Here is an 18,460-nt window from a genome sequence, read left to right as displayed (position 1 = left end):
TATATATATATGTATATATATATATATGTATATATATATATATATATATGTATATATATATATGTGTAAATATATATATATATATATATATATATATATATATATATATACATACATATATATATATGTGTGTAAATATATATATGTATATATATATGTGTATATATATGTGTGTGTATAGATATATGTATAGATATATGTATAGATTATATATATATATATATATATATATATATATATATATATATATATATATACATTATATATATATATATATATATATATATATATATATATATATATATATATATATATATATATATATATATATATATATATATATATATATATATACATTTCACAACAAGCCTAAAATGCATTCAACTCTGTACAGGTGAACTTAATGTGATCTTCTCTAAGCTTTTAAATGCACATGTCCAACTGTTAAATGTTTCAATAAATTTTGCACAAGTTGCTGTTCTCTAACAAGGAGCTTAACGGCAAAAATCACGGCAGGTGTGTGATCCTTGAATTGACCAATAAATGTCCTGGTTCAATTAGAGCTGGTGTTTAAACAGTTGTCCTCATCATGCTGTTCACATTTTGACATCATGAGACCAAGACGACACCTAACAATGGAACAACAGTCCCTTGCCATTGCAATGCTTCAAACAGGATGTTCTCAGACAGAAGTGGCCACTGAGCTTGGAGTGTCACAGAATGTCATCAGCAGGTTGCAACAGAGATATGGAGAGACTGGAAGAGTCACAGAAAGGCCTAGAAGTGGACGTCCTTTGGCCACATCCCGTGCTGATGACCGCTACATTGTGAACACTGCCCTGAGAAACCGGATGATGAATGCCACTCAACTCCAGGCACGTTTAAGAGAGGTGAGAGGCACCCAAGTGTCATGTCAGACCATTCGAAACCGTTTCCATCAGCGTGGTCTGCGTGCTAGACGACCTGCACGGGTACCTGACCACACCACCAGGCACAGGCATCATCGTCTTGCATGGGCCAGGGAGCATTTACGCTGGACGAGGAACCAGTGGGCCTCAGTGCTATTCTCTGATGAAAGTCGATTCACACTGAGCAGAAATGATGTCCGGCAACGATGTTGGAGACGTCAGGGAGAGCGCTATGCATCAGCCACTGTTGTCACCAGGCGAGCTTTTGGTGGTGGCGGTGTTAGTGTGGGCAGGGGTGTCCACTTGGTGCAGAACTGTCCTACACTTTGTGAATGGTACAGTGACAAGCCCATACTACCTGAATAACATCATTAATCCAGTGATTGTGCCCCTACATGAACAGCACAGGCCTAATTTCATCTTCATGGACGACAATGCTCCTGCTCATCGAGGCCGCATCATCAGGGAACGGCTGTTGGAGACTGGTGTACCTCAAATGGAATGGCCTGCACTCTCTCCAGACCTGAATCCCATTGAAAACCTGTGGGATCAGCTGAGCCGTCGTGTAGAGGCTCGAAACCCTGCACCCCAGAACCTCAATGACCTGAGGGCTGCCCTTCAAGAAGAGTGGGATGCCATGCCTCAGCAGGCAATAAGTTGCCTTGTGAACAGCATGAGACGTCGTTGTCAAGCTGTAATTGATGCTCAAGGGCACATGACGAGATATTGAGACGTTCAAATTTTTTGTTGTGGTGTAACTACCATTGTTGTTACCTTTTGTGTTGAATGAATTTTTTGAGATGAGGAAATCAGTAGTGCATCCTTCTACTTAAATGTCTTACTTTTATATTATATCACTGTAGCATGAACATATTGCATTTTCCATAAATTTCACCTGAAAGCCAAATATCCCTAACTTTTTGTGAGTAGTGTGTGTATATATATATATATATATATATATATATATATATATATATATATATATATAATTTTAATTCATTTTCCTAACCGCTTAATCCAATGCAGGGTCGCGGGGAAGCTGGAGCCTATCCCAGCAGTCTTTGGGCGAAAGGCCGAGTACACCCTGGACAGCTCCCCAGTCCATCGCAGGGGGTGCAGCCCATATATTAAAATTTGTTCGGTTCTTGTCTTTATTATTTAAGACATTATTCAGAAAAAATACACGTCTTTTTTAAGAATTCACCCTCACAAGTTATATTGCTTTCATTTAAGTATTCTGGTTGGTGAAGTTAAAGAAAATTTTGACTATTTTTAAAAGAAAAATGGAAAAAGCTAACAGTAAAGTTGGCTTTATTTTAAATAAATACAAATGGACTTTTAACTATTGCAATTATCACTTTCTGTTTTGGAAGTATTTTTTACATTGTCACCTTCCCGTCAGGCATTTGCTAGCTCATAGCTACTACAGCTGACAACATATCTTCAGTCTCCAACTTCCAGTCTCACCAGCTGATTATCTGTGACTTTAGCTTAATTTACTGGTAGTCATTTTACCTTGTTCTGATATTCTTTTTTCCCCCACATGCTACAGCTGAACTCAGAGAAACTTTTTGATTTATATTTTTGTTTAATTTCACATATTTAAAATGAATTTTAAACTTGGGCTAGACAGGTAGTCCAAATGAAATGGTTTATTTTTTATTAAAGAACATATCTGTTATGGATACAAACAATATTTTCAGTTTCCACAACTTTACATCAACAAATTAGTGCTCAAACTTCCACGGACATAAAAAACACAAAATCTATTATATTTAAAAACAACAGAAAATAAATACAACTTCTATCAGAAATTCATGTCAGAAAAAAAACTAGACAAAACAAATATTGGCTAACTTTCTCTGTATCAATTTAAATAAATAAAACAAAAAGCTGGCTGGTGTAAGCATTAAACAACATATTAAATAGTTTGCATCATGTCAGTGCAAAAACAAATAAAAAAACAATTGCTCACAAGTTATTAAAACTCTGCTGGAATGTATTTTAATAATGATGGCTCCTGCAGGGAAATATGATAAAAGACAGTCAATGTAAACTCAGTTATTTATTTTTGTAAAGAACAACTGGGATAATGTGAGGTATGCATGTAACTTGTATGTATGCCATGCGTGCAATCCATCATTGATAAACAGTTCGATCAGATCAAAGCAGTAGTGATTTCTTTGTCTGAAAAACCACCTGATTCTCTATCACTAATGAGGACACTCATCACTGAAGATATTTACGAAAAGACTCATTTCTGCCTTTCTCTTTTCATTAATTTCCATTCACTTACAAACAAACATCAAATCCAGTGGTTTCACTTAACAATATCAGTACAGTTCAGAATGGCTGGTATTAAATGGTAGGTAGTGACCTCACACTCTGGACTACACATAAATTTTAATGCATGACGCAAATCTGAAATTTCTTCAGTGAAAGTGTATATGAAAAAAAAAAACAAAAACAAAAAACTTTCACTTGAGTTGTAATATAATTCAGTTGTCCAATTCCTCCAGGTTTCACATTCAAAATTAATCTCAAGGATGAGAGAGTTTTGTTAATTTTTCTACAGAATCTTCTGGATGCAAGCTCACACTCTTTATACCTGATATGTGGCTGTTAAAAGTCAGTAGTTTCCATCCTTTTACTCAATTTTAACTTTTAAATGGATCATTTTCCTTTGAGTTTTTCTTGTCACAGTTGTGACGGACAACTTCAGAAAAGCACATCCTCGTGTATTATCCACCATTTCAAATCATTTACCAAAAATGTGGCATCTCTCTGTTAGACTTATCCTCACTAACTTTCTTGTAGAAGCTTGTCTGGAAGTAGTACAGTTAATTAAAATGACACACATGAATGATAAAGTAGGTTGTTTACTTGCTTCACATGAAACCTTTGCAGTTGCTGTGTGAAACCTTGTTTTTCAATTTACATCTTCTCAAGCTTAGAGCACTCTATACATATAAAATAATTTGCCATTTTGATGGACAGTGTAGCAAATTTAACTTTTAGTTTTTATATCCTTTACATAGCTCATTTCACTCGATTCCTGGTGATGTTTTGTATGTCAGTTTGTCAATCCTCATCCTCAAGTCCCACTGTCCTGCATCTCTTACACATGTTCTACTCAAACACACCTCATTCACAGTAATGAACCTCCTCAAGTTCTTTGCAAGCCTGCTAAGGAAACACTCATTTAATTCAGGTGTTAAAGTAGGATTACATCTAAAACATGCAAGGAAGTGGTACTTGAAGACCAGGATTAAGAAACACTGATGTTATCTCATGGAATGCCATAACAAAAAAAAAAAAGTCTCAATAGCTTTCCTTGTCATCCTTTCAGCTACTTTACCTACAATTACACAACCCAATATGAAACTTTAAAAAGTAAATTGTGTACAGCTCCATTATTATTTGGAGTTGGTGTGACTCCAACTGAGTTCCCTTTTTTTTTTTTTACCTGCCAGAATAACCACAAATATTTCGTTAGTCAAATCAACCTCATGCTTTCATAACCAGACTTGAATTTGTTTCTCATTTATAATAGACTCTACTGGCGTTAAACACCAGCATATTTTAGTAAAGCACCCAAATTTGTATGGAATACAGGTCAACTTTTCTCTATTTAAATATATATTTAGCCAATTTGCATACAATTACTTTGATATACAAACACACAAGCAAAAAACCTGTGTATCTATAAATTGACCGTGCTTGTGCTCAGCTGGTTATTTATCCTACCAATGGCCGATATTTAATGTCTGAGCTGTGCATTACTAACAGGTAGTATTTATCATTTAGTGGGAAATCAGCAGTCACATTTGCTGTTATTTGTGCACGTCAATAGGGTTCAAAAGGATATTAATCACACTTTGAAATTGATGTGATTTACAATGTTTCCAGATGAAAATTCAAATAATGGAGCAGTACTTTGCACTTTTAGTGTAAAAAAACAATTACAGAAGTGAATGTGCAAGCACAAAATGCAATTTTAATATTTTAAATAAAATATTCATTTCAAAAATATCACAGAATGTGAGAAAGTAGTCGGGTGTTATGTAAACACTCAAAGCAGCTCAATTAAAGAGAAACATTCAGAGCTCTGTTGTTTCACATGTAGTTTTTGCACTGGGTGAATAAATTAATTCAGTTTTTGTTTCTCTGAAGAGCCTCACACAGGTTATGGTTTGGATCTGGCTCCTGACTCATGATCTCAACACACACCCATTCTCCACTACAGCTGGACTGTTTCACCGCCTCGACTACCGTCTGCACATACAGACCATCTTCGAATGTTGGTGCCATAACAACTGGCCCTCGAGCCCATGTCCTGCGCTCCTCGTGAGCCTGAAAAGACTGTCTTAAGGCCTTTACCATGGAGCTCAAACCTAGCAGGTGAGGCAGGGGCATCTCTTTCACCTCTGGTCCAACCCATCCATTGTCACTGAGCAGCAGCTCTTCACCTTTACTCCCATTGCGCTGGCCATACAGTTCAGTGCCTCTGACAACCAGCCTACCACTGGATCCAACTACCATAACCTCGTGTACAAACGACCCTGGCATGTTGAAATTCAGTGTCACTGTGCAGCACACACCACCAGACCCACTTCCACCCATCAGCATTTGGAAGAAACAAAAGTCATCGCTGGTGACACGGCGGATGCCTCGGATCAAACTGTTTTGCTGCACAAAGGTCCGTAATAAACCGTGTACGCGATGGGCTCGAGCACCTGTCAGGTAGCTTAATAGGTCAATGATGGCAGAGCCAATAGTGTGTAGTCCACCTCCTCCCATCAATTCCTCACAGGTCCAGCCGTACGACTGATCCAGGAGACTTGGTCCATACACACGAACATCACACACCTGGATTTCACCAACATATCCTTCGACCAGCTGCTGACGCATTGCAACAAAAGCTGGCAGGAAGCGCAGTGTGTTACCCATAATGCTAAGCAGTTGGGGATAGTATCGAGCCGCAGTCACCATCTTGAATGAATCCACAGCAGTTGCAGCTTTCTCACACACCACATTCTTGCCTATACCTGTCGAGAGAGGAAAGGTTAACTTATTATTACTCAAATAACTATGACCAACAACCAGGTTAGTTCAGTGTTGTGATTTAGCTCAGTGTTAACACAAACCAAGTGTGTATTAAATATGGCTATACAGAGGAGGAACTTTGAGTTTAGGTTTAGGTGCACTGTGGAATTGATGGCTATAGACCAGGGGTCTCCAGTTCTAATCCTTGAGGACCACAATTCTGCAGGTTTTTAATCTTTCCCTACTTCAACACACCTCACTCAAATCAAAGAGTTATTGTGCAGATTAATTTGAGTCAGGTATGTTGAAGCAGAGATGCACTAAAAATCTGCAGAACGACCCTCGAGTTTAGACTTTGGACTCCACTGCTTTTGACGATTACTGCATCCACATGTCATATCATAATGACGATGTATCATCTTCATATATGACTATCAGCCTTCAGTAGCCTGTTGGGTCAGTGCTGTCGATGAGTCTTTCAGCAGGGAAACACTCAGGAAGTTAAAACTAAAACAGGAAACTGAGCTCAACCCTCAGGAATTCCATCTGATACAGTAAGTTAGCTTTTCACATCTACTCCCCTCTGATATGATAATCTGGTGATTATGTTTGCTTTAGAAGGCTAAATTTTTACAACATTTGGGAAAGCAACAATTCCTTTGGTTGTAGGTATGATCATCAGCAATAGCAAGTCAACCATAAGACATGCTAAAGAGAAATACATTCATTTATAGTACAAACATTTACTGGGGGTTTGACAATTCAGAATTTCAAATATGCCCGTTCCCAGTCCTGCCACAACCAGCTGGGCCATGTCACATTAACACGTTATATAACTCAGTGGAGGGGGAAATGGTTGGGAAAACATCAACCTGGTGTTTTTAAAAGAAACTCAAGTCTTTTACAGAAATATTACTGATAGGGCCCAAAATTATAAGAAAATTTCCAAATTTATGTAGCAATAGATAAATTGCAAATAAGAAATATAAAACAATTATGTTATGCGGTTTAATCATGGATACATTTTGGATATGTCAGCCAAGGTAAAGTCTCTTTACGAAATTGTAATTTACTTTCTTACCAAGTGCTTTTACCGCAATCTGTCTTGTCATTGAAGGTGGAATATAAATACAAACAAGATCGACATCTTGATGAAGAAGGACGTCATCAGATCTGCTGGTGTAGAATGGAATTCCAAGTTCCTTTGCTAAGCAGCATGCTTCCTCTTCACTTCGTCCCCATAGTGCGTGAACTTCAAAGCCCTCAGCTTTCAACAATGGGACCAGCACTCTGGCTGTGCTCCCTGTGCCAAATACACCGACTCCAGGCAGCATGGCAATACCACGAACTGCAACTTCAGGTGTCAACTACAGCCATCCTTTCTAACAGCTCAAGAACAAATCAGCCCGTTCATCAAGACTTGTGCTCTCGTCCTCAAACCTGATGAGGATAACCTATGAAAAAATAATAAATTCAGACTTAAAGCCGGTTGGCACGAACACAGATAATCATTTATTATTTCAACAGTATTCTGGGTTTAATTGATTGATGCTTTCACAGTTGGGTCTAAATAGCAGTGACAAAAATTTAAGCAACTTCTTAAAATTAGTAAACTTCTTCACTTTGCAATATACATCTCACAGCACAGTATTTAAAAGACTGGTTTAATGAACTTGGACTATCATGTCCCATGGGGGTTTTAATCTGTGTTTATCAGACAGGCACCTACTTTGTGTACTATTTTGTGTTGCATACTTAACATGCCTTTCCTCAGATATTCCACACCCTCTAAATGCCATCGCCATCTCTGTGCAACAAGCTTATTTATGATACACACATAAAATGTGCAAACAATACAATACAACTTTGTCTCATAAACAGTAACTAACTAGTTGATCATAAGAAAACTACATTTGAAATATTTTGTAGCACAGCTTGTCTAAGACCTTTCCAACGTATTAAGTTCTAGTTATCTGGAGAAAGGGTTATCGGCTAAATATTAGTTGGACTTAAACAACATATTTATATACAACATATTTATAATGCCATATTATGGCATTGCTATTCAGAAATATTTGGCATGAGTGGATTTATACCTTAGCTATATTTTTAATTACATGAAGGCTATAGCTTATTTTAAGGTTTATTACCCTCGGAGAATGGGAAACTTCGTCTGCAAACATATTTAATAGAAGCCAAATGGATCTATGTATGTGTTTTGTTTAATGCGAGATATTTATGAGTAAAAATGTATGCTGATGGAAAAGTATTATAAGGCAGATTTTACTACGGCTACAACCACACAAGAAGCTGCTGATGTAGGAGTGTAAACCACTGCACCTGCATTACTGGTGTAACCAGAAATAAGGTCTATCACGGCAGGTCTCTGGCATCGTGGAAATCAAAAGGACGTTCATCACACTAAGCAAATGAACCCTTTCACATGTTGACACCAATGGACACAAACCTAGCTGACCTCTCTTGTGTTAGTCGGACATGATAAAAGCCATGCCGCAAAACCAGATGAACTGAGGAATACACAAAACTCTTCCGACACCTCTTGCTTACGTAAAACGACCATCACATTACGTTAAGCACGCGTGTTTAAACTCTATAGGGTAAACAGGCACGCGCACACACCTAGCCTAACAGAGAAGCTATTGATAACGTTAGCTAGCACTTTGAGCTAGCCAGCCTCACAGCAACACAACAGAAATCTGAGATAAAGGCAAACTTTATAAAGTTTATATCTAAACCTAATCTACCTAATGTTCCTTAAATATAATATAATTTATATACCATACAAAAAGTTATGATAACGCAAGCTACCTACTGTTTGCGCTACGTAACATCACAGAGGAAGGTAGGTGTTCAACCGGGCACTGCCCAGTTGCAAAACGTAACTTCAGTCTAATGGGAGGACTAGGGGGAACCGGAAATACTGAAGAGACTGGTGCTTGTTCGACAGCAGAACACACACACACACACACACACACGCGCACACACACACACACACGCACACATACACAGCCTTGGACTTTCCAAGCTCACAGCAAAGAGGAAAATTAATAAACATTTTATATGACAGATAAATAACTTGGAATAACATTTGATGGATCCGTGCCAGATTGGATGGGAGACCGGAATAAAATGGAAAGAACATGATTGGATTTTAAAAGTATGTTGAGTCTTTAGCTCGTTAAATATGGCATTAAATTAATATGTTTGCCTTTGAGTAGTACATAAAACAGACCTCAATGAAAATAATTTCTTTTTATCTAAATTAGATAATGTTATCCCTTCCTTTCAAGGCCACAGTAAGATGGTCCGAGTCTGTTTTATTTGTAGACCTTGGCACTGTCCTATATACACACAAATGGCGTGTGGTTTATGTCTCAAATTAAATATATATCCCTTAACTTACCACGCAATTTGGTTAACTCGTTTAACATGGACTCCGAAATGTGCAATTTCTTGTAATATACATTATGAACCCTGTGTCTGGTAGAGTGTTTGAGAAAATGAACAATATATACTATCACAATAAAGTCATTGAAATATTAATGGTGTAAATTGTTAGTGAATTGGCAACATGAGCAACAAAGGCCACATTACACTTAAGGTCTCAGTATTCAACAATGACGATAACTGAAGAAGGATTTCTGTATAGCTGTCTCTCAAGGCCATCAGGTGGCTGATTAAAGTCACGACCACCTGCCGCTTTTCAGAGCTAAAGATTTACGCCCAAACACAGATAGAACAATTAGAAATAATGACTCTGTCATTTTTAAATAGTATATCGCCTTACTATTTCTTTTAAATAAAAACAGAAACTAAAATGCTTGCCATTGTGCTTTCCATAATGTAAACATAACAGTTATCTGTCTGTAAACTGGTGTCTGACCAGCAGGGGCGCTATGTTACTGGCAGACCCAGAAAGGACGCGCAGTGCATCTTGGGATGTTTAGTTCTTGGTGGGGGACGGTGGGCTCGATAACAGTCAGGAGAACAAAACAAGACATGTGCTGCCGAAAATAAAATATCAGCGTTTCATTTGTTGGGACGACGATTTCCTTCTTTATCGACTTTGGATCAATTCAGATGAATTCAAGCGTCGTACGAAAGAGAGCGGCTCACTTTTGGGAAAAAAATAAACAGGAAGTTGTTAGCGTTGTGGGACGTGTAGTTCTGCTTGTAGGCCGTCGGACTTGATAACAAGGCATAGAGAAAGAAATATCAATAAAATAATCTGAACACCGTGTTTGTAGCCTCGACTTTGGAGAAAACATGCCCGGGTTCACTTGTTGTGTGCCTGGCTGCTACAACAACTCGCACAGGGACCGGGACCTGCGTTTCTACACATTTCCTAAGGACACCACGCTGAGGGAGCAGTGGCTGAGGAACATCTCCCGGGCCGGGGTCAGCGGCTGTTTCAGCACCTTTCAGCCCACCACAGGACACCGTGTTTGCAGCGTGCATTTCGCTGGTGGGAGGAAAACCTACAGCGTCCGTGTACCGTCCCTATTCCCTTTGAGAGGCGTGAATGAGCGCAGGAGTCGGAGGGGAAGAGGGAGGAAGGTTTCTGCGTCGGTCCCATCCTCAGCCACGGTGCCGACCTCCAGGATTATCACTACCAGCGTACTGGGTAACACGGCTGGTGTAGCCGAGGGCAATACCGGCGGCGAGGCGAGTGACGATAATATCACCGTGGTCCAGATAGGCCAAAATGGGGAGTACTTGGGTACAGCGCGGCTGCCCGCCCAGTCAGAGGGGACTTGTTACACCGCACCGATCGGCAGCGCAGAGGAGCTCACAGCCGACGACTCTTCAGTGGAAACCGGGACCGGCGTGAACCAAGTGCCCATACACTTTGTTAGTGTGACCAGCAGTCCGCTGGACCACTCGTACTCTCTGACCACCGGCACCACGTCGGCTGAGCTGCTGCGGAAACTGAACGAGCAACGGGACATCATCGCACTGATGGAGGTGAAGATGAAGGAAATGAAGGCGACCATACGCCAACTCAGGGTGACCGAGGCCAAGCTGCAGGAGGAGGTGCGGGAACGGGACCGGTTGCTGTACGGCCACTCTATTGTTAATGTCAGAAAGAAAATCTGATGGGATGGTCGGATATATGAGGAGGTGACCCGTTACAGAGACTCAGACTGACCGAATCGCTGGAAAGGTTTCAAGACAGATCCAGCCCTATTTTGTATCAAACTGCAAGCGATGACAATTTATTTTCATCTAGTAGATCAGTTTTTCAAAGGCCTGATGTTTAAAAACAAAACAAAACAAACAAACAACAAAAACAAACAAGCCTGACTATTTTATGTAGCCAATAATAAATAACCAGATTGCTAATTACATAGAAACATAGCCTATACAACCAACATGTAGACCTGCCAAGATCAGCATACACATTTTGCTCCTTCGGACAGTTTAACAGGCAGGCAAAGATTTACATATTAAGCTGTCTGACATTTATAAACAGATATTCAGGAGTCCAATGAGAAAGATGCCCAAAGCTGCCTAACTGAACAGTATTTTTGTCCTAAAGGTTTTGTTTTCTTACTGTTTAACTGAGAGTAAGAGGCTGATGTAAGGGACATCTCAAAACCATTAGAAGATGAAATGCACCAAGATTAAGTTTAGTATTTTATATTATCATTGTAACCAAAACACTATTCTTGGTACATTTGGTTTCCATCATCTGTTCCAGTACAACTGTAGAATTTCCTTAAAACATGAAACAGACAAAGGACTTTAGGGGGCTCCTTAAAACTAAAAAGGCAGTCGCAACATGGAATGTCATTAAAGGCTTTTTTGTGAAGATCTATATCATGCTTTAAGTTTTTGTCACAGGAAATCTTAGTAAAAGAACTTAGAAAAACATTTTTTAAAGCTGCTTTATGCATCTTGAACATGTGTGTCTCCAAGGTTTTTCTGTAGAATAGGCACCCACTTGTTTCTGTGTGATTCAAGAATATTACGTGCCTGTTTATTGTCAGATGTTTTCTCAGCTCAGCAGTGTAGGGGCTGCCTTATTCATGATGATGTTATGAACAGGATGGCTCATATATCTGATGATTTCTTTAATCTTTTATCAGCTCGGTCTTGACAGCTGTGTTCAGTTTCAAGTAAAATTTCTTTGAAAAAAAATTGTGGTAAATCAACAGTAAGAATTTTTAAGTCTACAGTCAAATTGTTATTTTGTCCAATATCACATTTCTGGGTAACACTCTTACAGGGTTTTCATTGCTTTTAGCGTCAGATTCAGATGAGTTTGTCCCTTCCTGCCTGGGTAAAAACTCTGGACTGCAGAGTGTGTTTTTGTTGGTTTTTAAAAAGAGAAGATAATGGTTTGCATTTGTTCCTGTTAGTTCAAATAAAGCAGTGTATTTTTTTCAGCTGTGTTGACTTGTGAAAAAAAAAAAAAAAAAAATTTGTATATTATGTAATTATCAAACATACAGATTTCTGGTTGAAACTGAACATAATCTCAACAAACGACATACAAGCTTTACTTTACTTCCACCATCTGCTGATGTAATCATAACAACGAGGTAACGACAAGTAGTTGATATAATGATCTACAGTTCCTGTGATGCTATTTTAGATACAAAGTTGTGTGGGAAATGAGGGATGTTACCGTGACCTCATGCTACCCCTGAGTTCTTCTGGATGCAGTTATGTAAGTGCTTAAAGTTTGAATACAATAGGCACATACCTAATTCTACTTTTTATTAGACATGTTGCAGGTCTGTTTTACTTATCCTGTACCTGTTTTATCCTATTTGGGTTCACTCACATTCACTTTTAGAGGTAGTATAGAATAACCACTTAACATAGATTTTTATTTATTAATGAAAAGAGTACAGAAGTCATTTATACAGAGGGAAGACAAACTCCATGTAAAAAGGTCCCAGCCAAGACTGGACCAGGAACCATCTTACTGTGATGGAAATAAATACTGAACAGTCTGTCACAGTTCACCATTGCTGCTCTGCAGATGGGTTCAACCAGGACATGATTTTACTCTAGTTTTAGTTTGTAGAATGCATGAGACTAACCTAAAGAAGAATTATAAACTCACTGAAAAGATGACAAGTTGAAATACAGAAAAACATCAAACTATCCTGTAAAACGTCTAATAAATTCCAAACTGATCTGGGTTGTCTTCCCTTAAAGTATTATCACAGAAAGGTATTAATTACTCTGTTCTGCACGGGCAGCTGATTGACACTGAGAGGTGATGTGGATGCATTCATTTATTTTCTATACCACTTATTCCATTTCAGGGTTGCAGGGAAGCTTGAGCCTATCCCAGCAATTGGCAGACAAGAGGCAGTGCGTACCCTGGACAGGTCACTGGTCTGTTGCTGGGCCAGCACAGAGAGACAAACAACCATCCACATTCACATTCATTTTTGGAGAATTTAGTGACCAATTAACCAGACATGCATGTCTTTGGATGATGGGAGGAAGCCAGAGTAGAGAATAAGGAGAACATACAATCTCCACACAGAATGGCCCCTGTTTCAACTCCTCTGGTCATGTAGCTTTGCTACCTCACTCTAACCCATGTGGAAGGAGTTTCTTCTTCCATCCCAGGATCTGTTTGGTCTCTTTCCTCATATATCTGCTTTAAAGGTGGAGTATGTAAGATTTTCAATATTTTCTAAACAAATTAACTAATAAAATAACTACAACCATAATTAGATGGTTTTTTTGAACTGTCATAATGACAAATGACAAAAAGCACTTTTTTTTTTTTTTACTGGTAGGCAAACATTTAAGAAGGGTCTTTGTCATTAATTAAACTTGTAATTTAATAACACATCAAATATGGACAGACTGGAACCTACATGTTTAAAAAAAACTATCTAATTATGATTGTAGTTATTTTTTTAGTTAATTTATTTTGAAAATGTTGAAAATCTTACATACTCCACCTTTAACTTCTTTGTCTCTGTATCCATAATTATAGCTGATTATCTAACTTGAATATAGTAACAGAACCCCACATAAGGTCAGACATTCTTTTAAATCCTTCATACTCATCTCCTCATGAGATGTCCTCTCTGTTTCTGTCCTGTCTCAGCATGTTTACAGCTGGCAGAAGTGATGGAGTTCTAACCCAAGAATAACAGAACTCCACATCATGCTAAGATTTTAACTAAACACATGTAGTAAGTGTTTGGGAGCTCCTATGTTATCAATAATCACCATGTTTTTGCTGTTAAACTTGCTGGATTAAGTGATGATGACTTAATTTAATCTTTTAAAAAACTCCTTGTAAAACTATTTTGATGATGGACTCAACGGTGTTGTATGTTGCTGCAAATGCAGTTGGAGTGAAAAGTGGGATTGTGGAGTGTTGATAAATGGCACAGATTTGGCTACTGAGACTTTAGAGGGGAAATTTCACTGCAATTAAATTTTCAGAAATTTCTGAATACAGCTCAAATGATTGCCAACACTGCATTCATTGACCAGTAGATTTATGTTTTTCTAGGGGGACATAGTAACACATTAGGGTGGCTCCACATGTTCTAAAATAGGCCTAATGGTAATTGGTCATACATACTCAAATTAAGCAGCCACTGGATATTTTAAGCAACCTCATAGAAATACAAATAAAAAATAAAATTAAAATAATTTATGCTAACAAAACAAGCCAAAGGCTTTAAGAAGATGCAAAAGTTTTGAAATCATTATTTTTCCATTTTGTCATCTCTTTCAGATCTTAGACAGTGTGTGCAATCTAAATAATATTTTCTGAAAGAACCACAAGTACAATATCTATGGTCAGACCTAAACTTGTTTGACCGCTAAAGATCTTCGAAAAGATTTGGCACAATCTGATGGACCACTGGGTTACTGCTCAGCTACATCTTCACAAATATGACTGTTGCTGAAGAGTTGTCCGAGGAATATCTTCCATAAAAAAATACACTGTACAAAGTTTTCATCATGAAAAACTTTGCATAAGGCAATTTTTTGTTAATTTGAGGGTAGTGTTCTTTCAAATATTAGGAAAACATTAACTTTCTTTCTTTCTAATTTTGAACTAAACTTTTATTTGTTCAAAGTAAGCAGTTCTTTGACCAGAGGTGCCCAGTGTTGCAGTATGGTGGTCAAATTGATTAATTTATCCCAGAAAATATATTTGAACAAACTTAAAAAAAAGTTGCCTACTTGCGGCTTTTTTTTATTTTTTATTTTTTATCCAGAAACCAAATTAAATTGATCAAAATGTATCTACTTATCAAATAATTAATAATACGTTTAGAATAATTGTCTTGTCTGGTCAACTTAGTTCCTGTTTCAGCAAATGTAGCTTACTCATACACAGCATCAGGATTACTGGACTATTTGTCTGTTTCCCTTTTGTAGATGGTGATAAAGATTTAAAAGTACATCAAATGGCAGTAAAGGCTGGCTGCTGTATGATTTTCAGCCTCTAGATGGCCATGGGAGAAACGCTCTGGGAGTTGAGATCCAGTTTCTGTCTATATGGCCTAATTTTCTTCATCTGTCTCACTGTGTTTGTTTGCAGCTCTAATAGTCATTTGCTAATTGTTTCTCATGTCTGTGCTGAAATGTTCAGTGTAATAACTGTAGGGCTGCAGCTTGACCTAAACTTCAGTGGGGACCGTAAATACCAGTCGTGATAATGTGTAACATGAAAATGAAACAGAGAAAAGAGGGAAAGATGATGAATGGATAGATAAAGCACATTGAAGCGAATGATGATCCAGACCGCTAATCTCATCTGGATTTATTTTTCACTCCCAACAGAGTTGCGTAATTCCCTAATCCACTGCTGTCAATCAAACTTACACAACTCCATCTTTCTTTTCTCCGGCTTCTACTATTTACTGACGTCTTTATGTTCAGATCAAACAACAGCTTCTCATGTCAGATTGTTTCATCCTTTGAGTGTACTTATGTAATGTTAATGAAATGAAATAATGTAAGCAATGTTGGATTCTGACTTCCGGGGTTTGAGATCTGTGTGGATATAAAGACATAAAATTTTTTTTTAACACTGCTATGAGGGAAAACACAACTGAAAGTCTCAGTATTGGTTAGACCTAACCTGTCGATTATGTACTTGTGGTTGCAACTTCAGTATTATTATTTTAAAATTTCTTTCTTTTTGGAATGTTTAGATGATAGTTTTGAGAACGCAGATCAGTCAAAGAAGGACACTGGAGAATAGAATATCCAGATAAGCTTTGCATGTATGCTTGAAAATGTTCTTCATGTTACATGAACAACATTTATTAATTCCTTTAACCTTTGTTTAAACCTGAGCCATTACTGAGGGGCAACTTCAATCCCATTGAGACAAATACAAAAGGACTCACAAAAAGAAGACAACTAGCAAATACAGATAAAGGCTCTTATAATAGTTATTCAAATCAAAATAATTAAAATTTTCTGTTCGGTGAGAGTGATTTGTCTATAGTAAGAAAGTAATGTAGATCAAAATTTAAGTAAATAAAACATTAATATACTTGTAAAAAAGATTGATATTCAATAGCAAAAATTTAAATCAGAAAAGAGTTTAAATAGAATTTCATAAAATAATCATAAAGAGAAGCTGATTAGCTTGAACTTAGCCCAGAGTTTAAGGACATGCTGTGTTTTTTAGTTGTGTTTGTAGCTGTGTTTTCAGACTCAACTGAACAACATAAAGGCTACCCAGTTACAGCAGAAATGATTATTTGAGCCATTATTTTTACAGAAAGCATTTTTTAAAAATTCTCTATGTCTTCATAATGATGTGTGATATGTAATATGTCAAAGCTCAAAGCACTTTGGATCCTTGCAAAATACATTGGAATTACTTTTACTAAAATGGATACAATGTAAAATCATCTGTCTATTTTGAATTTGAGACTTAGTTATTCTTTAGATATTGTTACGATCAAAATGGCTCATTCTGTAATGTGGTTCGGCATCTGAATATGGTTTGTAGATGAATAACAAAGTTATGGAGACATTAATTAATTTTCTTCACCATTTAGTCCAATTAATGATTGTGGGAAGCTGAGCCTCTTCCAGCAATCACTTGGCAAGAGGCAGGCTACACCCTGGACAGGTTACCAGCCCATCACAGGGCCAATACAGAAAGACAAACAACCATTCACACTCAGTCATAGAGACAATTTAGAGCAAAGGTGCTCCAGTCCTCCAGGGCCAGTATCCTGCAGGTTTTTGTTGTCTCTACACTCCAACACACCTGACCCAAATTAATGAATAGGTTGACAAAATACTGTTGGATCCTTCTGATTTTATTTAAGTTTGTTGGTGCATGGAACAACAAAGACTGGTCGGATACCAGTTCACCAGGACTGGAGTGTGACACCCCTGATTTAGAGTAACTAATTACCCTAACATGCATCTTTGGATGGTAGGAGGAAGCTGGGGTACCTGAGAGAACCCAGACAGAACTCCACACTGAAAGGCCACCGTTTGAACCTCCCCCCAGCAAAGACTCAACCCAGCAACCTTCTTGCTGTGAGGCCACAATGTTAATCATTATGTCTCAGTGCTGTCAGTATGGATAATATATTATACTGCCATGAGCTTCTCCAAACTGATTCCGCATTAAGCACAACAAGGTAAGTTGCAGAGATTACGCAACCACTTTACAAAATCTTTACAGTATCACTGACAGCAAATATTGCAGTCATGTCAGAAAAGTCTGGATTTTCTTCTTTTATGTGCGATGAAGCAAGATGTTTCAGATCTGTGAGAAAGATTTTAAATTGTAATCAAAGATTTCACAAGGAGGAAAATGGAACCATAATCTATCCCCAAAACATCATCCATCCATCCATCCATCCATCCATCCATCCATCCATCCATCCATCCATCCATTATTGTCCTTACATTTGGGTTGGATGCCTAAAGCACCTCAGCTGACTCTTTTTAATACCAAGGAGAGGCGACTGCACCAGGCTTCCACCAGAAGTTTGTGTTCATCACTGATCTCTCAGGCTGAGTGCCGACACTTTCTGAAGGAAACTTCTTTCAACTGATTGTATCCAAAACCTCACCCTTTTGGTCCTTATGTAAATTGTATGATCACAGCAGACAATGTAAACACAGACAGACCGGTTGATCTTCACTTTGGCTCAGCTGTTTTTTGACCACAACTGACAGGTGCAGCGCCCTCAGGACTGATGATGAAGCTACAATCTTTTTGCCCATCTCTTGTTCAATCTTACCATCACTTGTTAAGAACAGTGACAGTGATTCATTCACAACCTTGAGAGGGCTCTCTGCCCCCCTCTGGTTAAGAACCATGGCAACGTAGAGGAGATGATAGGCTCTTGCCTGTCATAAGGACCTAATAGCCCAACAGCAGCACCGGCACCTTATGCTCCTACAGCAAAGACATGTGCAAGATGCATTTGAATTTTTTAATATATAAATTTAGGGACCAAACAATAATAAACTGTAGTGTTATACAGGACCTGGACCTGCGT

The 18,460-nt window shown here is 38.0% G+C and overlaps 3 protein-coding genes across 4 annotated transcripts in view; 1 reads left to right on the top strand and 2 right to left on the bottom strand.

The window, feature by feature from the left end:
- Positions 1-2,314, bottom strand: part of cog4 (component of oligomeric golgi complex 4) — a gene marked incomplete at its 5' end in the record, with an annotated part of 7,833 nt that extends 5,519 nt beyond the window's left edge. Inside the window, one exon of the mRNA XM_079262450.1 lies at positions 2,292-2,314. Within this exon, the coding sequence (XP_079118576.1) occupies positions 2,292-2,314 (23 nt within the window). The remainder of the gene's footprint in view (positions 1-2,291) is intronic.
- A 2,250-nt stretch (positions 2,315-4,564) lies between these two features.
- gfod2 (glucose-fructose oxidoreductase domain containing 2) lies at positions 4,565-8,835 on the bottom strand. Of its 2 annotated transcripts, none has more exons than XM_079242172.1 (3): positions 8,788-8,835; positions 7,036-7,408; positions 4,565-5,956 (listed from the first exon to the last, which is right to left on the bottom strand). In XM_079242172.1, exons 2-3 carry the CDS (start codon positions 7,286-7,288, stop codon positions 5,061-5,063), a joined length of 1,149 nt encoding a protein of 382 aa, XP_079098298.1. In that variant the 5' UTR covers positions 7,289-7,408; positions 8,788-8,835; the 3' UTR covers positions 4,565-5,060. The 2 variants fall into 2 exon arrangements, with proteins under 2 accessions (XP_079098298.1, XP_079098299.1); XM_079242173.1 differs by having other exon boundaries at positions 8,784-8,833.
- Positions 8,836-9,990: 1,155 nt separating this feature from the next.
- On the top strand, positions 9,991-12,063 carry thap11 (THAP domain containing 11). The gene has a single exon (XM_079245949.1). The coding sequence runs from the start codon at positions 10,242-10,244 to the stop codon at positions 11,070-11,072; it is 831 nt and encodes a 276-aa protein (XP_079102075.1). The 5' UTR covers positions 9,991-10,241; the 3' UTR covers positions 11,073-12,063.
- The last annotated feature ends 6,397 nt before the right edge of the window (positions 12,064-18,460 follow it).

The sequence above is a fragment of the Telmatherina bonti genome (genome assembly GCF_933228915.1).
Source record: "Telmatherina bonti genome assembly, chromosome: 1".
Taxonomy (NCBI): domain Eukaryota; kingdom Metazoa; phylum Chordata; class Actinopteri; order Atheriniformes; family Telmatherinidae; genus Telmatherina; species Telmatherina bonti.
This window is presented reverse-complemented; position numbering and strand designations above follow the sequence as displayed.

What these genes read in the sequence shown, in the direction of transcription:
- gfod2 (XM_079242172.1), bottom strand. Translation starts at nt 7,288, where the DNA reads ATGCTGCCTGGAGTCGGTGTATTTGGCACAGGGAGCACAGCCAGAGTG. An exon ending in GATTGCGGTAAAAGCACTTG is followed by an intron (nt 5,957 to 7,035) that starts GTAAGAAAGTAA and finishes CTCTCTCGACAG; the next exon opens with GTATAGGCAAGAATGTGGTG.
- thap11 (XM_079245949.1), top strand. Translation starts at nt 10,242, where the DNA reads ATGCCCGGGTTCACTTGTTGTGTGCCTGGCTGCTACAACAACTCGCAC.